Source organism: Euprymna scolopes, chromosome 37 (genome assembly GCF_053919585.1).
Source record: "Euprymna scolopes isolate OS-2025 chromosome 37, ASM5391958v1, whole genome shotgun sequence".
Classification (NCBI taxonomy): domain Eukaryota; kingdom Metazoa; phylum Mollusca; class Cephalopoda; order Sepiida; family Sepiolidae; genus Euprymna; species Euprymna scolopes.
Window position 1 is genome coordinate 64740504 of NC_136518.1, and position 26823 is coordinate 64767326.

Consider the following 26823-nt stretch of genomic DNA (forward strand, 5'->3'; position numbering starts at 1 on the left):
CTGGGGTCGACGATAGCACCTGGAATAGGTCAATCGGGTATGTGTGAGGGAGAATGTGGAAAGAAAGAAAGAGAAAGAGAGAGATCATAGAAGAAAGAGAGGAAGATATCTTTTCTCTCGCATCTAAGTCAGGCAGTTTTCTGGGTGTGAATGAAATGGTTGAGATTTCGCTAGAATACATAGAAGAAATAGATGTAAAGACAAGTCAGCCAACAACACAAGAAAAATGCGGAACAGTCAAGACGCAGAAAGAATAAAACCAAGCATTCAATTAAAAGAAACCAGTTGTTTGTTCATTTATTCGTCGTTTTCAGGCCCAAAGAACCGACGCAGAAAGAAGTCAGAAACTGAGGTATGTCGAATAAATGGCTTGTTATACATGCACGAACACGTGTATTAAATTAGACGATAAGACATTATGACCACGGTCAAATACAGACACATATATAGACAGACAATCACGGATGCGCATACATCTATACATAGACAAACAGACACACGCACCCACATGTTTATCAAACGTATATGCATATCACGCACATGCTGCTCGTGTGACATGATAGTGTCAGGAGTGCATGCAGCGAGGGGCATATGTGGGAACACAATGAGAATTGGCAGCCAACCGGATGTTAACGCATCCACCATGAGAGACAAAATAAAAAAAATCGTCGTTTGCACATGGTTCCATGCATAGCTTCCGCTTGGGAAGAAAAAATAAGATAACTACAAAATAATTATCAACCAATTAGCAGAGCTCCGCGCCTAAAAGAAACACCTCAAATATCACAGTCGCTGGGAGCCAGTTTGCCACTATAAAAACGAGGTATTTGAGGGAACCGAGAGGAGGGAACAGGAGATTTTCGCCCAGCTGCGTCAGTGAACGCACGGGCATTCTCCCACCCGACCTAAAGAGATGAAGAAGAAAAAGAAATAAGGCATCAGTGAACTGAAGCCGACTGCGCTCTCATGTTATGGGCCAAACGCCTTCAATTCTAAACGATGCCTAATTCACACAAACCAGGGGAGAGAAGGAGAAAGACGCCGAAGACGCCGGGCTGCTAGAGCTGATGAAAGAAGACCCTCGCTTTCCAGTTACAAGTCAGGACACACATCACCGACAGCAGGATGACCGGCCTACCCTGACCCTCTCCATCGTTTAAAAGATAAGTTACAATTTACGAACATTCATTCCTTGTCAATTCATACATACCTACAAACATTTTACAAACATTCATTCCTTGTCAATTCATACATACTTACAAACATTTTACGAACATTCATTGCTTGTCAATTCATACATACCTACAAACATTTTACGAACATTCATCTCCTTTGTTAAATCACTTTCCATCCTACGAACACTTTGCCTCTCCTAATATAAATTGTTGGTAGTAAATAAATCGGTTCTCAACCTTCAATATTCGTCTGTTTTTATATGGAGTCAGAATCTACACACTTCCAACGTCATTCATTTCAGGTATTCTTGGTTGTGGCCTCTATGTCATCCTTTCCTCCCCCTAATCCTTCTCATAAATACCCAGGCCATACACACTGCAGTGAGGAAGGTGTTTGACCAGACGAGACGGGTGGGGAGTGCAGAGAAATGCAAAGATTTAGCTAGCAAGATAGGACCAACCGCCCTGCTGTCATTATCGGTTTGTTACACACGAGTCAGATGGCATATCGTCTCAAAAATGGAGACAGAATTAAAATTATGTTCTTGATATGTCAGAGATTTGGATTTAGGAAAGATATTACAGATAAAGTGTGGGGGAAATAGAAACGGACATACACACGACCTACCCGTGAAGCGCCCACGTGTCTTCCTGTCATGCGCGCTGGACAGGAAAAAGAAAAAGCAAGATGGCGTTTGTGATATTTAACAGAGACGGTCTCATGTGATCTCGTGAGATTCACGTGGATGAATGTAATATCAAGCAGGTCGCTTGGAGGTGTGGGGAGAGAGCTTTAGCTGTTCAGACGGTTACTTAGTGCATTGGAACGAATGAAGGTTACATAAAGACCTCACACAGCATTGAGTGTAGAAATCAAGAAAAACTGCCACAGATATCAATGTGAACAACCACCCTCCTCCCAAGAAGGAAAGGGAGAGGTGTTGAATGATTGAGACAAAGAGAGACCTTGAGAGGGAGAGAGAGAAAGGATGTTTTTAACTACCCCCCCCCTTCTCTCCGAAGGAGAAGCGAGGAAAAGGGGTTGAATTCTGGAAAAGGGATTATGAAGTTTGTCAAGCTGTGGCCAGAAAACTGAACGGTCGACCTGTTGGGCGCTCCTCGATCTGGGGCCCCCTCAGAGCCTGATGTTATGATGTTTACCAGACTCTGTTAATGAGGGGGGTCTGTGACTGTACTTGTCTGGTCAAGCATCGTTCACTGCTTGTAGTCAGTCACCTTGGACAGTATCAGTTGTAAACTGATGAAAATAATAAATAGTTATTGTTATTGTTTATAAACCGGTGTTCTGTTTGTTTGTGGTGAGGACTCTTGATTTGCAGACAGTTGACCGGTCCAGTAGAAGGATTAATGGACCTGGAGACTATACAAGGCAGGAGACGATTAGATCGAGAGGCGAAGCGCCCCATCATAGAACATGATGTGGTGAAGACGATCATAGTCCACCTTTAGGTGTGTCAGATACTTTGTGAAAAATATTGAATAATTCGACCCCCTATCTTTGCAAGCTTATAACTACTCGAAAAACGTAATTCAAACCCTAATTTTTTTTTCAATTAAAGGAGCAAGGACCAAGGTTTCATTAAAAAAAACAACAACGTGATTTAAAAAAAAAAAGGTTTTAAACTTCGGACTTTACAGGTAAATTTCTAAAAAAAAAAACACTTCTTTTTTGTTTTAAATTTGAATATGTTATTTATTGATCTTTTATCTTCAATTTGTGATATATAAAACTTTGGTGAGTAAATTAATTATTTACTTTTTAATAGACATTTCAAAATGGGGGGGGCGTGAATTAAAAAAAACGTTTGTCTAAAATATTATATTCGGTTTATTGGAAAGAGCATAAAATTTCACATTGACCCTAAAAATATCGTAAAAATTGAATCGATAGGAAAATTTTGATAGATTTTTAAATTTAAAAAATTGAAAAATACTGAACTCGTAAAATTCAATTAATTTCATTACTGTTTTTTTTTAAATAAAAAAATAATATTTGTCTTACGTTTTATACAGCTTTAATGGTTTATTTTGGAAGTATAATCCATAAAGAAAATAAACAACCCACTTTTAAAAGAAAAATTACAAGTTTTTTTATATTTTATTCGCAGTTTCGTGTTAGGGGTGTCAAAAATTCCTACAAAAATTCTGATATACCTAGTCCACCTTGTGACGGGGCAACATACGATCAAAAAAAGCACCTGTCATATCGGGTGCAGCTTAACCAGGATAAGTTCACGTTATATCTGGTTTCATGACCAGGATAGAGACTCCTGTTATACTTGTAATGAACCACATACACGCCACAAACAATATCCCCCCCCCCTGTCACATAACAACACAACAGGTAAATTAAAAGAAATTATCAACTTACCTTTGTACGTTTTCGTTGCCATCACGTGAGGACTCCTATTAAACGAGGAAATATATTAATTGAATTTTTTGTTGTTGTTATTGTTGTTGTTGTTTTTCTTTGTTGTTGTTTTTGTTGTTGTTGTTTTGTTGTTGTTTTATATTTTGTTGTTGTTGTGTTTTATGGCATGTCAACTCTTCTTTGAAAATTTTGGTATTTATTTTTTTTACTTTCTTAGCGCCACAACACTAATCTTTAAATGGACGACTTTTCTAGGATTTCAGGTAGGCTGAAAACGAAATATCGCATTGAAATTTTGTGCAGAGAAGTAGTTTTCTGGATATGAAGACCTTTATTATTCAATGCAATTCATTATGTTTTTACTGGAGGGTATGTTTTTCTAACTGAAAATACTAATGTGAATGTGTGTTACAAAAGCACTCCCTCCTTCCCATGTTAAGAATGGTGAACACCACTGACATTTATTTAGTAATGTATTGGAAAAACTGTCTTAATATCCAAAGCGCCAGTGGGAGCTTGGTGACTATTCGGCAGATAGCAGTGATCAGGCTGGCTTTGGTGTTGTGGAAGGTCATGTTAGTGATGTCTTTGAAGTATGACCAAACGAAGTAGCCCAGCAGATTCAGATCGGAGGAGGAGTGGGGGGCTAGGAGAGAAGGATACAAAGTCGCAGCACTCCTTCTGAAGCCAAGCCTGGGTCTTTTTTGGACTTGTGCACCAAGTGATCACCACGTTCTTCAGCACATTGAAGTACACTGTGGTGTTGACTTTCAAGCTGACTTCGAAGATGTGAGATATGACCCTCACTTGAAACCACACCAAAGACCATAACCGTAGCCAAAAATTTTGTTGAGCTATGCCCTCAAGCGTAAAACCGTCTGAATTTGCATTTTGAGAGTGGTGGTAATGGTCTAGTTGTCATAACTTGGATTGGCAGAGAGCATGAGTTGTACAGTGGCGCATCTCTGATCTCGCTCATTAAACATTGTGTCATTTTCAGGCATAAACAAAAAAACAAAAGGAAATGGAATCATATCATTTTTTTCTAGGGCGACAATTTTATCGTTCCACTCTGTAGGTTGGATTTTGTGGCATATCAACCCTTGTTTGAACATTTTCTACTGAAACCGCAGGCATGTTTAACATATAAAATAAGTGGCTACTATTTGGGATAATATCTACAAGGACACTGTGTCGGGAGTTGAGCAGCAAGATGGCTGTTCGCATTACATTTAAATTTCTGCATGTTGGTACAGTGAGAGAAGCAAGAAACAGGGAGTGCATTAGTTTAAGAGGGATGGGAGAAAGAATTCTATTTACCCTATGGTCCTCGTGTCTAACTCTGCCCTCTTGGGGAGGAAAGTAAATAGGAACATAACAAAAATGCTGTCGATATTATTTTCATTATTCGGACAAATATTCACTTCTTGGTTGCTGTATTCAAGCTCCACAAGAAGGGGAGGGTGCATTATGTGCATCGCACTAGGGTCTATAAAAGTTTAAGAAGGAGCCATGAATATCAAAGTTCAAAATTGGCTGCTATTTGGGACCATATTTACAAGGACACCATGTAGGGAGTTGAGCAACAAGATGTCTGTTCACATTACATTTAAATTTCTGCATGTTGGTACAGCGAGGAAGGCAAAAGACAGGGAGGGTATTAGCTTAAGAGTGATGAGAAAAAGAAAGAAATGGGAGACTATCTGATGAGCCTCTCTGACGGTATCTACATTTGGCTAATAGAAAAAGAAGCAAGCTCCACAAACGGGGGGCAGCTAGTTCACCCCACCAGGGCCCATAAATATCTAGGGGGGCATGCGTAGTTCAAAATTGAAATGGGCAATTATGCATGGATTTATTTATTGTTGCCTTGAAGATGAAAATGAATTCCGAGTGCACCGTCACAACCATTGACGCTTACACATGATTAGATTAGATTATGTAAAGAAAATATATGTACAAATAATGTGGGGTTGATGGAGAGTTAAAATATATCCCCGAATAAGTGTAATGACTTAATGAATTCTTTCTGTCGACAAAGAGAAGGTTTACATAAGAGGAACAAGACTGACTAAGCATAATTAATTTGAGGATTTTAGATTTTTGAACGCATTAAGTAGACTTGTAAAATTCCTGTCTTCCTCTTTTGCAAGCGTCTGCAATCACTGACAATACCATAGAGGTATAAACTATGGCATCTTGGATCGACATACTTTGAGTTTCTTGAAGTTTTCCGTCTCATTTTTCTCTTACCCTGCATAAATATTGGCTTGCCAAGCATCCCGATCTCAGAATAATGCTGTCCATTGTTCACATTCCACACCGAAATCCCTGAGATCTTGCTTTTGCATATCCTTGAATCTGAGACGCAGATGATTGGCAGGTCGAATACTCTCTTTCAAAACACAATGTAATACATTGTAAAAGCCAAGTACGTACAGGAATGGAATACTGCTGCCATATATGGGCAGGAGCTGCTAAAAACAGCCTATCCTGCCTTGACAGAGTACAAAATAGACTTCGTGGCTTAGTGGGGGATGTCCTTTTCTCTTCCCTGCAACCTCTCTCCCACAGAAGAGACGTTGCGAGCCTATCCTTGTTTTATCGTTATCTCCATGGCAGGTGCTCGTCTGAACTCCAATCTCTGGTGCCCTCTCGCCAATCTTTCACGAAAAACACCCGTTTAGCTGAATCCACTGTCAATAATTTTCTCCACTCTTTATCTGTGCCTAAATCAAAACGTAGATTCCATGAACAAAGCTTCTTTCTTAGAACTGCACGCCTGTGGAACTCTGTTCCGTCTGCCTGCTTCCCACCTGACTACAACCTGGATGTCTTCAAGTCCAACGTAAACAAATTCCTAATGAACCACCCCCTTTAAGGAAACACTTCAATTAATATTCACACTAACGTACTGTACTTGCAATAACCCTTATCCCTGAGTGGCTTTCGGGCCTTGATAAGTGGTGACCACCGTGTAAAAAAAAAAAAGAAGGTATTTACATTGGCTGCCCACCAAAGTTTCATAAAGTAAAATCGATATCTGACATAACCCTGTTCGTCTGAAGAGATCTTCATTTGTCATTCTGTCTCCTATGATTGATTGCAAACATCTTGTAAGGAAGACACTTACCCTGGACTCTTGAGGACGATATGCAGACCACGTCTCAACTGCATAGAGAAGGACACTCAACACACACGCTTCGTACACACAGACTTTTGTCTTGATGGTCAGATGCTTGTTCTTTTGTGTCAGCCTCCCAAATGTGGTAGAGGCTAGGTCAAGTCGCGTGCTAACTTCAAGTTCAAGAGTAATGTTTTTCAAGTTATTTGAATTTATCCACATTCTCTAGGGTTGTATTATCTGCTGTAAAATTAACACTCTCTGATGATTGGGAGAGGATGACGGTTTTAAGACTGATTGTTATTCCGAAATGTCTACATGAATTTGAGAAAGAATCTAGAAGTCGTTGAAGATCCTCAGCGGAAGATGTGCAAAGAGCAGCAGCATCAGCATAGAGGAATTCGCAGACAACTAGTTCATGAACTCTCGACTTGGCTTTGTATCATGAGAGAGTAAAGAATTTCCCATCATCACGGGTGGAGATCAAAACCCCCACAAATTTATCGACATTCTGATATGCTTGTTTGAAAGGAGAAGTACATCCTGAACAGGGCTGGGGCAAGCAGGAGGTCTTGTTTGACTCCATGTTTGATCAGAAACCGGTCAGACAAATCTCCCCCATACTGAACTCACCCATGCATGTTCTTGTGAAATGCTTTGATGAGTGACAGCAGGGTAGGGGGACAGCCTGCTTTCTCAAGGACGAGGAATAGAGCTCCTCTGTCAACCAGAAATACTCTTGTCAGGTCTATGAAAGTCATATGTAGTGTTTGTTATTGTTCTCATGCCTTCTCCTGGAGTTGTCTCACACAGAAGATCATGTCCCTAGTTGACCGACCTGCCCTAAAACCACATTGCGGTTTAGGATACACAGTTTCGGCAATTTTCTGTAGACGTGAGAGGAGTAGACAGGCCATCACTTTCCCAGTTACTGAGAAGTGAGATGGTATTTATTTGCTCCCCCACTGAGCAAGTTACTGAGAAGTGAGATGCCACGGTAATTGTTGCAATCCCCTCTTGAACCTTAGTTTTTAAAAAGTGTTGTAATTTTTGCATCTTTGAAATCTTGTGGAACAGTTTTGTGGGCCCAGCAGTTGAGGATAAGCCAATGGATGTGTTCGGCAAGCTTTGTTGGTGCAGAGAGCAGATATTACTTTGGCTATCTCTTGGATGGTTGTTTCTTTGTCTTGTTCATTTAGGGTTGGGAAAGGATTGATTGACTGAATGATCTAGTGAGACACGTTGCTGTCACCATTATACAAGTCAGTGTAATGCTCAATCCATCAAACTAATTTCTCAGAATTATCCCATGATTTTCGTATCGTCTTTATGCTGAAGGATACTGAGTGATTGCTTGGAGGGCCCTAATGCAGACTTTATTCCAGAGTACATTCCTCGAATGTCTCCTGCATCATGGCTGTTTCAATTGCAAAGCAAAGAGAATCCCAATACTCCTTCACACATTTTCTAGTGACCCTTTAAGCTTCAGTACAGCATTTCCTGTGGTATTCTTTACTTTTTCTACTTGGTCTGATTTTATGGAAGAGAAGGGCATGTCGTTTTTCTATGAGGACTGACTGGATAGTCGGAAGTGAGGCAGAAAACCAATCTGGGTTTCTCCTGGCCTGCCAACATCACAGTTTTGGATTGATTTCTTCATTGTAGTCCAATACTGTTCTGGATCGGTCACCCTGTCTGTGGCTGTTTTCAACTTTTCAGACAAGGTCTCGCAGAACTCATTGCATTTGGAGGGAACACAAACATAAGACGATGGCAGAATCGTTAGAAAATGACCTCCATATCGTAATGGAATGAGGCTTTAAATGGATGGTAATATTTAATGCTAGTAAGACTCACCTGCTCTCCTTTAACAATTACGCCTCTCCAACCATTGATATCCGTGACAAATAACACCCTATCTGATAATTCTTCCTTCAAACTCCTCGGCCTAACACTCACGGGCAATATGAACTAGAACAAATACATTGAGAACATTGTAAAGGTTGCCGCAAAGAAGATGGGTTCCCTCTATTGAGCTAGAAGACTACTCACACCTGAGAGTATCCTGTACTTCTACAAGGCCACCATTCGCCCATGCATGGAGTATTGTTGCCACATCTTGGCTGATGCATCTACCACTAGTCTCTCCCTCTCTGATAGGGTCCGAAGAAGAGTCTTCAATCTAATAGGTCCGACTTTGTCACCTAATTTCCAACTTCTGTCCGATCGCCTCGATGTTGTATCAAATATTTTAATGGAATGGGCTCTGGTGAACTTGTTGCATCTGTGCTCCCTTGACGTACATACACTTGACAAACCCGCTTAGCAACAAAATCACACCCCTTCACTGTTGAGGTCCCTTAATAGCAGAAAGTATTTTAATAGTAGATGCTCCGACAAACTACAAGATCTTGTACGCCCTCGACGTTAATACCTCAAGCAAATCCAACAAGCAGCAAAGTCCCACCCCTACACAGTAGAGATCCCTAGATGTAAGAAAACTTTCTACTCTAATAGTTTCTTTCCTCAAACAGCTAGACTTTGGTATTCCCTTCCTGCTACCTGCTTCCCTGACTCTACTGATATGCAGAAGTTTAAATGTAACATAAACAAAACATAAACTCAGCTTAGCAACAAAATCATACCCCTTCACTGTTGACATCTCTTAATTCCAGAAAGCTTTCTACTGTAATACGTCTTCCCCCAAACAGCTAGATTTTGTAATTCTCTTCCTTCCTGCTTCCTTGACTGTACTGATATGCAGAAGTTTAAATGTAATGTAAACCAACATCTTGTTAATATTTTCTAGGCATTGTCCCAAATAGTAGCCCCTTACGTCCAAGTGTTAAAGAGCATCTCTCCTCTCTCTCTCTCTCTCTGGCTCTTTCATACTCTCTCTATTTTCTCTCTCTGTGTCTCTATTAGATAGTAGATCGAGAGAGAGAGGGAGAGGGTGGGAGGAGGTCAGAGAGATATTTTTGTAGTAAATCCACGTTGCAGGAAGTGACGTTTCATCTAACCGGATGTCATGTGATGCTACGTGGCAAGGTTGGTGAAACGTTGAGTCTCTCAGAAAAAGCCGAGCCGAGCAGAAGTCTAAAATGGTTCTCTCCTAAGTAAGGGGGGAGATGCGCGCCCCAGACGTGGGACGTGGTAGGTACCCACAGTGGAGACCATCGATGGCGACATCTGCAGATCATGCCTGGGAGAATAAAAGGTTGAAAACCCAACATCTGTCTTCATCTTGTGTATTCCGGCGAAAACAGCAAGAGAGCTCCACCCAGATGAAGACTCTCCCAGAGCAGCAAAACCAGGTATGAACTTCTATATATAAACACATACATCCACAAGTGTCCTAACCACCAGACAAACGGTTTAAGGGATCTTGGGTCCCGTTCTCTCGTCTCTTAACACTTGTAATATCTCTCTCTCATTGTCGTAAACTTTTTCTCTTCATTAGTAAAATGGACACGTCATCACCAGGGTACCAGTATCCCTCAAGTAAAGTGTCCAAACTCAAATCCGTTTCTTCTCCCTCCCTTATGTAACACAAGTAGTGATATGCCTTGTTAGTGGTGAACGTGAGTAAAAGACAAAAAGTGAGAATTGCTATACTAATGTAATCATAAAAAATCTATAATCAAGAAAAAAATATGCATTTTCTACGTATAACATGAAAGAGTTGATGAAATTATTAATCCCTTATATTATTACATTTTCACTCCAAACAAGGTGTAGCTTATATATTATGTGACTAATCCCTCTACTCGACAATAAGGCTGGGTATATGCAGCTAGTTACATTTAATATTGTCCTGATCTGCGAGGTGCCTTCCAGTAAGTTTCCAGACTTTTTTGTACAGACATTAAAAATTGTTGTAAACACTTGAAAATTTAGCACGTCATTGCTATACATCTTATGAGATGACTGGCCAACTTTTCAAATTTCAGGTTCAAATGAACAGCTACAGCAGGAATTAGAATACACCCTACCAAAGCCTGATTGTCACAGCTGGTGAATTTTAAAAATAACATCTGCATGTGAGGACACTTTAGAAGAACGATATGCAATAAATTCTGTTTTAAACTTGGAAAAAAATGCCACAGAAACGTATGGAATACTTCAGATTGCTTTTTGCACCATGTTGCATGAATCGAGCATCAGTTTTTGAGTGGCATAAGGGATTCAAGGAAAGTAGGGAGTCTGTGAGAGATGATGAGAGGTGTGGGAGGAGTAAGGAAGTGAGAACACCAGAGTTGATCGGCCAAATAAAGAATTTCATGGATAAGGACAGTCGTGTGTCTGTAGAGACAATCAATGCACAGTTTGATGTCAGTGTGGGAACTGTACACACAATTATTCGTGAGGAACTGAAGATGCGGAAAATTTGCGCAAAGTTTGTCCCAAGGGTTCTTCATCCTTGTTATAAACTATTTGACCAAAATGGGTATCAAGACAGTTCCTCACCCCCCATAGTTCAAACCTTGCGCCCTGTGACTTTTGGTTATTTACTAAGCTCAAGGAAAACCTTAGAAGCTGTCGTTATGAGACAATTGAGGAGATGGAAGAGGCTGTGACGAGGATCATTGACATGCTCAGACATGAGGAATTCCATGGGCCTTTCAAGAAGTTGTTGGAACGGTACAAGAAGTGCATTGCAGCTGGAGAAGATTACTTTGAAGTTTCATGTGTGTACTATTGTACCATAATGGTCGGCGACGTCGCATAGACAGCAGTCGCTGCAGTGAAATAGAGAGAGGAGCAGTAGGAGGTAGCAGGACTGGTAACGCCATGCAGAGATAGCAGCAGCAGTAAGACAGAGAGAATGGAGTGGGAAAGACGTGACGGCATAAACAGCAAGAGAAAGAGAGCAGACGACAATGATTGCCCGCTCGCCGGTGACAGCTCTGTCAAAATTTGTTATGTATAACGGAAAGCAAAGAGAGGAAATAAAAGTCTCTCTCTCTCTCTCTCTCTCTCTCTCTCAAAAAAAAAAGTGAGTTCAAAATATTTCTTTTGTTTGTTTGGCACTTCGATGGGGTCGACAGACGAGAGGAAGAACCAAATGAGAACGCCTTCTATAACGTTACACTATTAATAGACGTGCCCATAAGAAACAAGTCCGGAAACCTATTCAAGGCACCTCGTATTTTACTCTGGGAGACAACAGCGTATTTAATGAAATCGACTGAATAGTCCAATTGTATTGCATCAGAGGCGAATGGTTCCTCACTACCATAACGACTAATTGATTTGATATTAATAACCTAAGAATGAAATGCGAAGATAAAATAGAAGACAATGCCAGGTATTTGTCCATTTCCTACTCCGCAATCTTATGTCCATCATTTTAGCAAAAAGATGAACAATAAATATTACTGAATGATCTCGCCATCCAAACAAAATATTAAACAATACGAAAAAGAACGAGAATCTCGTCTCACATTGATTAGTTGCCCTGTCCCCCACACAATCGATTTAATGTTATATATACATTTCATGTTGTGACTAGTAGTTTTAATTTGATTCCTATGTGTGGACCTTTTGTGGTCGCCATATTGTTTTGTTCATCGCGACAATTGGTGTCTACCTTAGGACGATAAAATGATTTGACAGGGAGCGATTCGATTCTAGCTTACTGAAGTTGGAGTTAATCCTGAAAAAAAGAGGAATAGAATACATACACTAAACTGAGCTAGGGATAATATTTGTATTGATTTAAATAGAACAGTAAAAAAGAAAGTCCTTGCAAGACTTACTCTTTTTGCGGCTTTTCAAGTCAAACTATAATGACAGAAAGTTCTTTCACGTCTAACTTGACTCGCTGTCTTTAGGTTTTGGTTTCGATATCAGCTCGAGTGTCTTTTTAAAATTTTTATTTTACTTCCAAAAAGTGAACTATTTAGAAAACACATAATACTCGCATACAAATGTCTCAATTTCTCTTTTTTTTTTTTACTTAATTTTTCTTAAAGGAATTTAACGTTACGTTTAGTACGTACGGTATTTCTGTTTATAATCAATAAGAAATCTTCATTAATTAAAACATAATATTTATGCATATTTTATGACCGAGCAACGCCGGGAAGCCTGCTAGTATATATCAGGTTGACAAGAAAGTTCTTGCGGTTTTTAAGTTTTAAATTCAGATGGACATATATCGGCTCAAACAAAAACGTATTAATCGAAATAAGCAACACCAGAGCCAACACACCTTTGCTAAGGCAGAACCAATGTATTTATGCCAATAACGAAAACAATCGTATGTTCTGGTGGCAATGAAGTCGGTGAAGGCGTTTTTTATATCACTTCGGTTTTTGAAGCATTTTCCACGCAGAAAGTTGTCGAAAGGCTTGAAAAAGTGGTAATCGGTAGGTGAGAGGTGTGGAAAGTATCACAGATGAGGCAGAGTTTCGTAGCTCAATTCGTTCAACTTCTGTAGAGTCGGTTTAGCAACGTGCGATTGGGAATTGTCGTCGAGGAGAATTGGGCCTTTTCTGTTGACTAATGCTGCGTGTTGTTGTTGAAGTTTCTGATGCATTTCATCCATTTTTTGACAGTACTTCACCGCCATAATAGTTTTGCTTGCATTCCAAAAACTGTAATGTATGAGACCGGTCGCAGACCACCAAACAATCAGCATGATTTTCTTTTGGTGTAGGTCTGGTTTCGAGAATGTCTCGTGGAGCTTCATCGGCATCGAACCACTGAGCTGAGTGTTGTCAGTTGTCGTAAAGAACTCACTTTTCATCGCAAGTTACAACTCGGTTAAAAAACGAATTGTTCTTGTAGCGTAAAAGAAGGGAAGATTACACTTCATAACGGCGTTTCTTTTGGTTGCCGTTCAATTCGTGAGACCCCCCCCCATTTATCACGTTATTTTTTTTATCTTAGTGGTTGGAAATCGTTGTATACATTACATCTATTTCAGAAGTAAGTTCAGTTGTGTGTGGATAGGCTTCGACTAAGGCTCTTAATTGATAGTTATCAACATCCGATGGCCGACTACTGCGTGCATCATCTTCAAGATTCTTGATGCTATCACGAAATTTCTTAAACCATCATTGTGTTGTGCGTCCAGTAGTGGTTCCTGGGCCAAACGCTTCTTTGATATCGTGAGCTGTTTCAGTAGCTTTTCGGCCTAGCTTTAATTGAAATAAGAAACTTGTGCAAATTTGCATTTTTTTCCGTCTTGTATTCAACATTCTGAAAAGACATAATTGTTTTACAACGATTGTAATTTAAACGATTAGATAGAGTGAAAAACGCTTTTTAAAATGGTATATAAAGTAAAGGTATTATAACGAAAACCTATTTGAATATACATCATTTGAAATCAAAATGAAAAATTCCACAAATCTTCCTTCTCAACCTAACACACACACACACACACACACACACACACACACACACACACACACACACACACACACACATATATATATAATGAAATAAGTATTACAGTTAAGTTTACCAAAATAATCCCAGATGGCAAAACTAAACTCTTCTCTTTTCTATCTATCTTCTTCTATCTATCTTCTATCTTCTATATAAATAAAATGAAGTCATTTTTCCCGTTAGTTTGACCTCAATAGGATTCAAACTCAAGACATTTCGTGCAAATCTAATGTGCACAAACTGCAGCACATTATCTGAGGTGTGTTATAGGCCTATTACGCTTACACTTCCTCGATAATCGTACATTCCTATATTTTTTCTGGCGAGAGTTCACCGCCAAAACCTGTAAAAATCAATGGACGTGGTAAAATCTTTTCTCTCTATTACGTTCATACTCTCCCCCCCCCGCGACCACTTAACACCGTTGCGGATACGTCCCCAAGAGAATTTGGGAGGCAACACCGGTTGGAGTTCTTAGTTGCTTAAAAAAAAATGGAATGGCATTTTACCGTCGGGTGAAACGCAACTTTCGATTACATCTATTACATGGGTTACTTATACCGTTTCTTTTATTTCTTCTTTTTTTCCTTTTTCTTTCTTTTCCTTTTTAATTTTTTCGCCTTTTTTTAAAGGAGGGGCGAAGGGTCTTCGATTCGAAACGAACTAACCTTGGATTCAAGGTTTTACAATAAGCTATAAGAGTCAGCCGCTAGCGTTCTTCAAATGTTCAAACGATTAGTCGATTTATATATTTTATTTACTATATTTTTCCTTCTCTTATGTTTACAGCAATTTTATACGTGATACTAGGGGGGGGAGAGCTGACTTCTTATTTTCGGATTAGTTACTCATTCATTAATTATTTCTATACATTAATTTTATGGTAGTTTCACAAGCCCAATTACTATTACACCATCGATATGGAAACAGACGACATTCCAATTGGTAAAACGCGACAACAAAGAAAAGAAAAGAAAACAAAACAAAACACATAACAAACCGTTCTACTTACACCTAGCAATTATACGGTTAAAAAATACTTTTCTTGCATAAAACAAACCAACAATAAACAAAAATTATGAATAAAATCTGTTAAACATTTATTCGTTATGCATGGTCAGTTTTCTGGTTTTATTTATTTCTTTTTTTTTCCCATTTTTACTTTTTTCCTGTTTGTTTTGTTTCTTGGATTTTCCCGAAGAAAACATACCAACAAAAAAATAAAAATAAAATAAAATAAAATAAAATAAAATACACATAATTGCATTTCAGACGATAAGTTTTCTGGGAGCTTTTTTTTTTTTTTAAATTTTTTCCTATTTGTATTCATTCCACTTCGTTTTGTTGGTTGGTTTGTTTGTTTGTTTCATTGTTTGTTTGTTTGTTTCATTGTTTGTTTCTTTCTTTCTTTCTTTGTTTGTTTTATTTTTGTGCTCTGTGCCTGACGCCGATGACTGCCGGCCTCGTCCGATCAATGCTTGACGGGAATTCACGATAATTAGGGTCAAATTATGCAGGACTACCTTCATTTTTTCTCACTTTTTCTGGGGCCCTAAACACCTACAAATGATTTCTTAACACCATTTTTTACATTTCTTTTTCCTCAGTTTTTTGCCATTAATTCTTTCAATTTTACGCGCATAAAACACATAAAAATAACATTATACATATTTGGGTCCTTTTGCTTACCAGGGAAGGGGAATACAGTTTCATTTCTTCGGCAGACTGGACACTGACAGAACAAATTAAACATAAATCATTACCAGTTTACTTCGTTTACAAAATCAAGTCCGCTGTTTGCATTTACAGAAATTTTACTACCGTCATATATTAGCTAAACCAGGGAGGGGGCGTCTATAAACATACAAGCGAAAATGTGTGTGTGTGTGTGTGTGTTCGCTTCTTCTTGTGTATGTCCGCGAATGCTTTGGCTTGCACGTCAGACTTCCTCGCACCTGTTCATTGCGCTTCATAAATCTTCATATAACGCCGTTATCAGTTGTTCTCCATCATGGCACAGATGATTAGGTGACTGACTTTTTTGCCCTTTCGTTTCCACCTTCGCGTCAAGGCTTCAGGGTTCAATCTGACCTTCCGACCTTCCGGCCAAAACTTTTTTTTTTTCTTTTACACCTCTTTTTAACACACACACCTCCAAACATCCGGGAAACGCCAGGTAACCCCCTCCCCGCTAGTTATAAATATTAAAGAGTTAATATTTATAAAGTAATCTCAACCAGATGTAAAAGCTCGATAAAACCAAATAGGAAATAGAGCTTATAATATAATTATCCATTTACGTGAAATCACCTTTTTCCCCACCATATTCCCTCTCTATTTGTTACCATGTAAAATCTATGACTTACTTGTAGTTTCATCAAATACTTTTGCAAGTAAAATCCTATCCCGCATTTTGCTCAATCCTACCCTCTGATGAGAAGGAAAGTATTTCTTAGAAACTCCGCGGATTAAGGACTATCCACTTATTTTGTGCTTCCTTTTTAAAATTAAATATGTTTTTCACTCTTTTTCGAAGTGTTTTTTAACATGTTTTATTAACTACTTGTTCTATATATAAACCCTTTAAAAAATGAAAGTTGAGCCCTCTTTAGGGAATTAAGAAAAAGCTGCGAACTTTAATGCAAATACAACATTCTGACTTCCGGTCATTGAATTTTTTTTATTTATTATGCATGCCAACTGACTCTGTATTTATAGAAACCTAATTTCCTTTAATTGTTGTGTTAATTGCTCTTGGAGTAGGATGCTAGCCTAGGATTGGTCTTGAATTAAAATGCTAGCCTACGAAGTCAAGCGTAATTTTGTTTGTGTTCAAATCTTCTGATCAGTGATAATTATTGCTTCCTACACTGATGATTGCGTAAGCATAAAACACTCGGTATTAAAATGATTGCTAACATTTATTTATAAAAATATTATCGTTTTATATATATATATATATATATATATATATATATAGATACACAAACACACACACATACATACATACATATATATATATAACTACTTAATTTACTCACATAAAATTAATATACGAAAGTATAGATTTATGCGTAAACTTTAAGTATTTACTTCAACAGTGCTCAATACGTAGGTAGAGCTAGTTAGTAATTTATTAAATATATATGGCGATTAAGCTACACTGAATATTCTTTCATCCACTCTAGGACTCTTCAGGCTTAAGCGTGAAGAGTTCTAGAGTGGATGAAACGCGGAATATTCAGTGTAGCTTAATCGCCATATATATATATATATATATATATATATATATATATATATATATACAGTCAGCCACAGACAGATAAATGTTTCGTTTTTTCAAGACTGGTCAGTGTGACTAGACACACTGGTGTCTGCCTTAAAACAAAATAATGACTCCAAACAGGATATAACATTCAAAATATTAATCTCTTGATATTACAAATGATTATTGGCCGTTTTTGTTGTGCCATGCGTTTCAATAGTTTTAAATTGTTATTTCACTTTCCAGGTGACAATGGAGAAGATTTTAAAAGAACTTAAAAGATGAAGCAGAAAAAACATGAAGAAACAGATGAAAAGTGCCGCCCTCACCTTGAGTTCGTCCCTGGCCTGCTACCCAGTGTCGTCATTATTTCCACTCATGTGAAGAAAGAATTCTTAAATAGAAAAAATAATAAAAGAAAAAGTTAATGTAGTTTGTTTGAAGCATTGTGAAGTGTGTATAAACGAAATTTATAGTAGGCAAAACAATGCAGAGGTGTAACGGATAAACACAAACTGAAGCAAATTAAGATATAGAACAGTGGAATAAGGCTGTGTAGATTCACCTTTATTTATACAATATACACGCACACACACACACACACACACACACATATATATATATATATTCATAATTATTTACTATAATAATTATTAAATACTTACAGATACTAATGTTTCATCCTTTCGGGAATTATCAGTGCAGGGTGTCACGATTAACACTAGATCTGAACCCGGCAACAGAAGCCATCTTTGACTCCATTACCAAGAATCCAATCCATTCGGCCACCAAATATATATATATATATATATATGTGTGTGTGTCAGTGGCCTGGCGAGGCCACAGAAACAAAGTTCATCCTAAAGCAACAAAACTGAAGTTAGCCTGCCAGGACATTTTATATACAAATGTAGGCACATTTGGACATATTTTATTGGTTTAAAAGTATGGGTTCTCTTTTACCAATTGTCATAAAATTTTTACCATAGAGCAGTATTATAATCTTCAAAAAGCCTGCAAATTTTGATGCAGTTTCATCACATAGAACCAAAGATATGATCATTTCAATATTCAATTTGCTACGAGTATATATATATATATATATATATATATATATATATATATATATATGTGTGTGTGTGTGTGTGTGTGTGTGTGTGTGGGTATAGATAGATAGATAGATAGATAGATAGATAGATATACCACCTTTTTTGGTAATTTTATAAGTTCCAAATCTCAGCGACTATTGGTCAGAATTTAACAAATGAAGGCTCGTTGGAAAGATAATCACCTGAATTGTGTAATGGGGTATGTGACATCTTTCCTTAAAAATGCCACATTAAGGATATCATCCATTATTCAGAGCCTATTTTTGGCACTTTTTACAGTCATAAAATGTTTCAATCATAGTGATGTGGTTTTCATAGATAAAGTAAATTTCACAGTGTAGAAGGATTATTTGATACAGGAGATATTCATAATCGTACTCCATTTCCAAAAGAAGGGAGGTATAACATATGAGAAATATTTGGAATCAAGTCTCACCTTTCTGTTATTTCAGATGATTTGAAACCATAGCAGCATGTTTTAATCTCCTTTCCATCAAGGCCAGGGGTTTATGCGAAATATCACTCGCTTTATTGGAGATTAGTAAAATATCAATATTTCACTAAATATATGTCACAACAAAATAAAAATTGTATAATCAAATGACTGCTTTAAGATTAGTTATTTACCAGAATTTCATTCAAATGCTTGCGATATTCACAGTTCTAACATTTTATTCTTTATCAAGGAATTTCCGCTGTCCATCGCTTTATTGCAGGTCTCTTAAAATGTTGTATTAGGGCAAAAATACAACCATGAAAACTTTACTTTTTATTATATTTTTCTGTTAAAGAATAATAAACAAAAGCACATCCTATGTGCTAAGCCCTCAGATAAATTAATTATTTATCGCCTTATCCACCATTTTCTGAAATAACTTTAAACAATCTTTTGTCCACCGAAGAAATTAATTTTTTTTTATCTTTAAAGGAGTTATGGTTTTGGCGATATCAACTACTTTCTTCCACAGAGCATCCTTTGAAGTAAATTGTTCTCCTCCATCATAAACACCTCTTTTCAATATTGACCAGAGACGTTGAATGGGGTTAAGATCTGGAGAACACGGTGACCAGCTCATGAGGGTTTCTCCAAAGAAGCCATAGATTCAAGGAAGGTTGCATTCGCCCTAGCAGAATGGGATGATGCATTGTCATGCATAAAAATCATCTTAAAGCGATGTGACAATGGTAGGTCATCTAGCCATGGTGACAAATGATTATCTAAAAATGCCACGTACGCATTGTTTGTGAGCTTTACATCCTCTGGAACTCGGAATGGTCCAATCAACTTATTTCCAATGATTCCCGCCCAAAACATGATGCTCCCACCTCCTTGTTGGCGATGAACTCTGTAAGGGGTTGGAGTTCCGTTCGAGTTCCAAACTTTGGCCCATCCATCCGGGCCGTCAAGAGTAGCACGGGTCTCATCTGTAAATAGGACATGTTGGAAATTTATTTTCATGTAATTCTGTGTCCAAGCTTTTCGTTTTTCCCTATGTTGTTTGCTAAATGGAGGCCTTGGAACAGTTTAGATGTTCCTTGCCATCTCACTCAGCACATTACATCGGGCCTGGCTGAATCTTGGAGCGATTCTGGCTCTTGCAAAAAATGGAAGCACTGATGTTGTTTAGGTTTCGGTTGACTTCCTTACGAATTTTCCGAATATCACGACGTGAAAGGTTTCTCCTGGTGCCCTTATCCTTTCTGGATTTGGTGTTGGAGTTGTTCACGAATGAAGCCAAAGTTCTTAGATCCCTTTCCAGCTCCATAGCTACATTTTTGATGAACAATCCGTCTGCGAGTCCAGCAACAATCCTTTCATTTTCGATAAATGTTAATCGCCCCTTTGTTGGCATTTTAAAAGACCTGCAATAAAGCGATGGACAGTATAAATTACTTGATAATAAATAAAATATGATAACTTCGTGAATATCGCATGCATTTGAATAAAAGTTTGGGAAATAACTAACATTGAAAAGTCATTTGCTGATATAATTTTAAGTTTTTTGTGACGTATATTTAGAGAAATATTGATATTTTACTAATCTGCAATAAACCGATTGACGCAGTATATATATATATATATATATATATATATATATATATATATATATATATATATATATATATATATATAAATTCTTTTAATTTTCTTGAAGTTTTACATTTGGATTTTACCGTCACAGGATTTTTTTATCTTCCACCAGACTATCCATTCATGTGTAATCACCTTTTTCTTCACCATATTCCCTCTGCTTCACTTTTTTTGTTTTCAAGTAAGATCTTTGACTTACTTGTTGTTTCATCAAATACTTCTGCATGCAAAATCCGATCCCGCATTTTGCTAATTCCTACCCTCTGATGAGAAGGAAAGTATTTCTTCGAAACTCCGCGGATTAAGGACTATCCATTTATCTAGTGTTTCCTTTTCATATTAAATATGTTTTTAACTCATTTCAAAGTGTTTTTTAAACATATTTTATTAACTGTTTGTTCATATTATAAGCTCTATTTCCTATTTGGTTTTATCGAGCTTTTTCATCTGGCTGAGATAATTTTATAAATATTAATTCTTTAATATTTATAATATATTTTAATTTTACCATCTTGGATCATTTTGGTAAATTTAATTGTAATTTTTATTATATATATATATATATATATATATATATATATATATATATATAGGTCACCGTATAACGATTAGATCACTGTTACTGAAGTTAAAAACATTTAAAAACAAAATGTTAAAATTCAATGCTATTTCTCGCGGTTAATGGTAGCCGATTGGATACGGTCTTTGCTAATTGAGCCAGAGATGGCTCGTGTTGCCGGATTCGAATCTATCGACTGGTGTTAATCGTGACATCCTACACTGAAGATTCCCGTGTCTATAGGTATTTAATTATTATAGTGAAAGATAATTATATATATATATATATATATATATATATATATATGTGTGTGTGTGTATGTGTTTTTAATATTTTTATTTATTTAAAATATCTTAGATGTATTGTATTAGGCCCTTCAGCTAACCATGCTAACGTAAGGACACAATAATGTAATATACAATACAAGGTAGAACGATAAAGTTGTTACCCTAAAGAAAACAGCACTACAGCTTTATTTTAAAACTTTTATTGAAAAATGCAGTTCGGATAATTTGAAAAAAGTCCAGAAATCATTTCTCGTAGTCGTCCTTCAAGTTCTTCTAAAGTCGTTGGTTTCTTAGAGTAAGCTTGTCCCTTTAACAAACCCCGAAGAACAAACGTCGCATGGTATTGGAACGATTAATCAGAATCGGAATCACAAATAAAAAAATATTCGGAACATGTTGAGGTATCGGAATCGGTATCAGAATTGGAAAAAAAAATGTGCTTATTTTCCGATGCCAAAAATGATCCCTTTAATTATCTTTCTTTTATTTGATTTTGTTTGGAACAAAATCTCATATTGCTGGTAGTAATAATAAAATAATAAATATTTATTCAATTTAGAATCTAAAACTATATATCATCACCTACAGGTGTGCTTTTTTACGTTTGAGAAAATATATGCATATTTAACATGTTTCTAATTAGGAAGAAGTAATCATTTTATAGTTAAATGTTTTGAAATTTATAATTGGAATCGGTAATTGTATCGGAATCGGGAATTTAGTTGACATCTGAATATCTTCTTTAATGAATAAAATGAAAGTGCGAATTGCTCTAATTACTGTAATGTAACACGTTAAATCTTTAAAAAAAAACTCTCACGGTTTAAGTAATTATTGACTGCACATCATTTGAAAAAAAAAAGAAATAAATAAAACGGACGACACTTTTAAGTCGGCGACTTCGATAGAATTGTATTCATGAAATTACGTTTGATTTTTTTGAACAATTCATTTTGAATATATATATATATATATATATATATATATATATATATATATATATATATATATATATATATATACAAGCAGAACCCGAGGAAATTCCACGGTAGTTGAAAATTTTTAAATCGCATTGCAAATAAATAATTTAGACGCCTATCCAGTATGGGGCACATTTGAAAATCACATTCTAAGTAAAACTTTTTCAGTATACTTCAATATTAGGCAAAAATAAGAATCTCACTAAAAATTATCGAGTAGAATTTTAATTCAAAATAAAATTAGTTTTCATATTTTGCTGAATAAACCATTGATAAGAACGGAAATGCTTGTAAAACAAGAGGAGATAAGTCAGTCTGTCATTTAACCAAATAATAATGAACTAGATGAACCTATGGAAATTCCATGGTAGTTGAAAAATGTTTAAACACGTTTTAAATAAAATGAATAAAAAATTAAAATAAAACAAATAACGACGAATTTAAAACAATTCTTTAGCAAATTCTTTTTTTAACCTTTAAAAGCTAAAAATAATTGATTAAAAACAATTAGATTATTTTTCAATGAAAATTCAACTTGCCAATTCACTTGCACATTTTTTTGATTTTTAAAAAGAAACTATAACAAAAACTTAAAGTCTCCTATCAACATAACGTTTTTCAAATTATAAAATAAAATAGCCAATTTGAAACCGTAAACAGACAGCCATTTTTTTTTTTTTTAATTTTTGGAGAGAAAATGGTTTTAATTATTTTAACCGATAAAGAGCGACTATAAAGGGAGGTAATTCGTTTCTCATTAATTAATGTTTGCGATGATGATGTTTTTTTGTGACACTGGACGTACGGACAAGTAAATTAATATTTGGATAATTGGCTACTAACAATGTAAGGTAATTTAGAAATTAATATTTTTACATTTTATCTTTGGTGATCGGACGATCTCACTTAAAAAAAAAGGTTTGAAAGGTGACAACGTATATAGAAACGAAGGTACAAGCGTATTACATAAATAATACACGTTGTACTATACTAGCATACCATTCAGCGTTGCCCTATATTAAAATACGCTTAAATATGATATTTTAATTCATGCAAATTTCGTATTTATTATCATAGGACTACTTCTACCTAACGTATAGTAGTGATTTCAAAAAAGTAAAAAAAAAAAAAAAATACGGGCCACCAAATAGAATCGAAACCAAAACATTTAGCTCTCTAACAGTATTCGTTACCATCTAAGCGACACAAGTTTATAAAAACTTGACAAATTAGCACAGTTACACATATAAATGTATACAGTGACCCCTTTACATACGAGCTACTCTACGAGAAATTCGAGACACAATGTTTTCCAACCAAAAATCTTGACCTACATACGAGAGAACATCCAAGTTATGAGAGTTTCCAGATGCTATGCTAGGTGGCTGAGTGGTCGAGACCGACCAGTATCAGTTCATCCCAGTTAGCACGTGTGTTTCCCGCCATACAGATTTGATCCCACGTTCTTGTGTTATATTGTTTTTATCATATTGCATCTCCTTTTTGTGACTTTTTTTGTGACCTTAATCATGAATTCGTAAAAAGGAAATGGAAAGGTGTTTTCTTAGAAAAAAAGAGGATAGTGTTGTTTGAAATGAAACAAGAGATAATAGACAAACGTGAGCGTGGTGTTCGTATGAATGATTTCGTGAAGCAGTACGATCGGTCATCATCAACGATCGGTACGATATTAAAACAGAAAGATGCCATAAAAGCTATAAAACCAACCAAGAGTGAAACTATTATTTCCAAATTGAAGACCGACACCCATGACTAGATGGAGAGACTTCTGTTGTCGATACGCGTCAAGGAGCTGACGGGAGATACTGTCAAAGAGAGCATCATCTCCGAGAAGGCGCTCTCCATTTACAAGGACCTACAGCATGAGGCAGCGTCACCAGAAGGGGATACATCGTCAGGTACACATGGAGTGGACTTCAAGGTTAGCCATGGCTGATTTGTTAAATTCCAGAAGAAAGCTAGCATCCACTCTGTGGTAAGACATGACGAAGCAGAGAGTGCAGATACCAAAGTTGCGGACGAGTTTACACAGCACTTTGCTTCACTAATTTTGGAAGAAGATTATGTCCGCAGTAAGTGTTTAACTGCAACGAGATAAACCTTTTTTTTGAAAAACTGCCACGCAGGATATTCATCACCGCTGAAGAGAAAAAGCTGCTGAACCACAGGCCCATGAAAGATTATCTAACCTCAGCACCGTGTGCTAATGCTAGCAGTGACTGCTCATTCTGGACAATGCTCCCGCGCAAACACAAAGCATAGAAGATGACATCATGGAAGATTTCAAATTCATCCGGGTGCTCTTCCTCTTCCTCTTCCTCAATACTACTCTAATTCTCCAATCTATGGATCAGCAGATGATCTCAAACTTTAAAAAAAAAAAAAAAAAAAAAAACAAAAAACAAACAAACAAACAAAAACAACTGTACACTAAGCATTTGGTCCGACGACGCTTTGAAATCACGGACAACACTCAAATTCGTGAGTTGAATTTGAAATCACGGACAACACTATTCGTGAGTTTTGGAATAAACATTTCAGCATTGCTATAACTCTGAAAAGCATTGATGCTGCATGGCAGGGCGTTACAAATTGCACATTGAATTCTGTTTGAAAAAAAAAAAAAATGTGGGTTGATTGCATCGCAGAAAGAGACTGTGAAGGGTTCGATCCTCAACCTGAGTCCGAAGTTGTGTTGGACAAGATTGTTTCCCTCGGAAAGTCCATAGGCCTGGATATAGATGATGGGAGATATTAACGATCTTGTGCAGGAGCAAAAGGAGGAACTGACAACAGAGGAGTTGAAGGAATTACAGGCGATGCAACAGACGGAGGTGTTGCAAGAGATCAAGAAAAGAAGGAGGAGGAGGAGGAGGAGGAGCCGGAGAAGGTGACATCTACAAAGGAGATTAAAGAGGTGTTGGTTAAGTAGGAGGGAATGGTCTCTTTTGTTAAAAATTAACACCCAGGAAAAGTGGCTACTGGTCGTGCTACAACTCTTTTAATTAACACTTGCCTTACGCATTTTCGTAACATTTTGAAAGGGAGGCTGAGACAAACTTTGGATAGGCTTTAGTTTAAAAGACCTGTAGAATGTAAAAGCGTTGCAAGTCCAGCTAAAAGGGCAAAAGAAAATGAAGAAAACATAATTTAAAAAAAAAAATAGAAAAAAAAATTAGTGCAGTTAAAAAAATTAGTTTAATTTCATTTAGAATTAACTTTAATTTTAAGTGTAAGTGCGTACATATCGTCAACAATCTCTCGTACTTCCTCACTGCTCCCGCAACTCTGTCGTTCTTCCACCACCACGCGTTTACCCCCATTAGCCGTCGCCGTCTTCCTCCATGGTAATTGATTATCGCATTTTGTTTTCTTAATATAATTTTATTTATCTTATTACTGTTTTTAATGTTTAATTACTATTTGAATGTGTTTTTAGTAATCAAGAATATATATATATATATATATATATATATATATATATATATATATATATATACTAGCAGTCCCGCCCGGCTTTGCTCGGGCCCTATGTACTGTTCATAACATTATGTGCATATGTATATATTAAAAAGTGTGAATATGTAAAGTAATACCTTTCTTATAATAGTCTTCCTTAACTACCATAGAGAAAAGACAGACAGACATTTTCACTTTTATATATATATATATATATATATATATATATATATATATATATATATATATATATATATATATATATAGATTGGATGCAATATATAGTAATGATTTAAAAAGTATAAGAAAAAAAAGACTCATGCGACACCACCGAGAATCGAAACCAAAACGTTCAGCTCACGATTTATTTTACCTCTGCTATCAATGACTGGGCTATAAAAATATGTTTACTGCAAGGCTAAAAATTAAAACATGAACCAATAGCTACTACGTTATGCACTCGTAATGCCGGCCTTCGACCTTCACCTGGCAAATTTCATTTTTTAATTTTCACACTTTTGCACCGATTTTTTCCCGGCTAAAACAAAAATATTAAGTTTTGCATGGATTCAAATACCTTATATATGAAGTTTCATGTTGTAGACCAAAAACTCTAGGAGGAGTTTGGTAGGCGAAATTGGTTAAACAAAAATATATACGTATACATAAATATATATGGAAACAATTTTGTGTTTACTATAAACTTTTTACGCAAATATTATGCAAGTATAAATCATGTAGAATATCAGCATGAATATAATTACACGTAATGCAAAAAAAAAAAGGGTGGCCAAAAGATGAGGTATAAGGACAACATCAAAGCAAATCTAAAGCGGTTTCACATGGACCTTGAGACATGGGAGGACGTGGCTGGGAGCAGGTTGGCATGGAGGAGCGCTGTCCACAAAGGTGCTGCGCTTTATAGTAGTGACCTAAATCAAGCTGCTGAGGATAAACGCAAG

General features: G+C 36.6%; 1 protein-coding gene across 1 annotated transcript in view; it reads right to left on the reverse strand.

Moving 5' to 3' along the window:
- The window catches only part of LOC145261210 (uncharacterized), a 79941-nt gene that overhangs the window by 33542 nt on the left and 19576 nt on the right, over nucleotides 1-26823 (reverse strand). Inside the window, exons 2-3 of the mRNA XM_080119554.1 lie at nucleotides 17684-17748; nucleotides 3568-3602 (exon numbers count right to left, since the gene is read on the reverse strand). Coding sequence (XP_079975680.1) covers nucleotides 3568-3602; nucleotides 17684-17721 — 73 coding nt within the window. The 5' untranslated portion in view covers nucleotides 17722-17748. The remainder of the gene's footprint in view (nucleotides 1-3567; nucleotides 3603-17683; nucleotides 17749-26823) is intronic.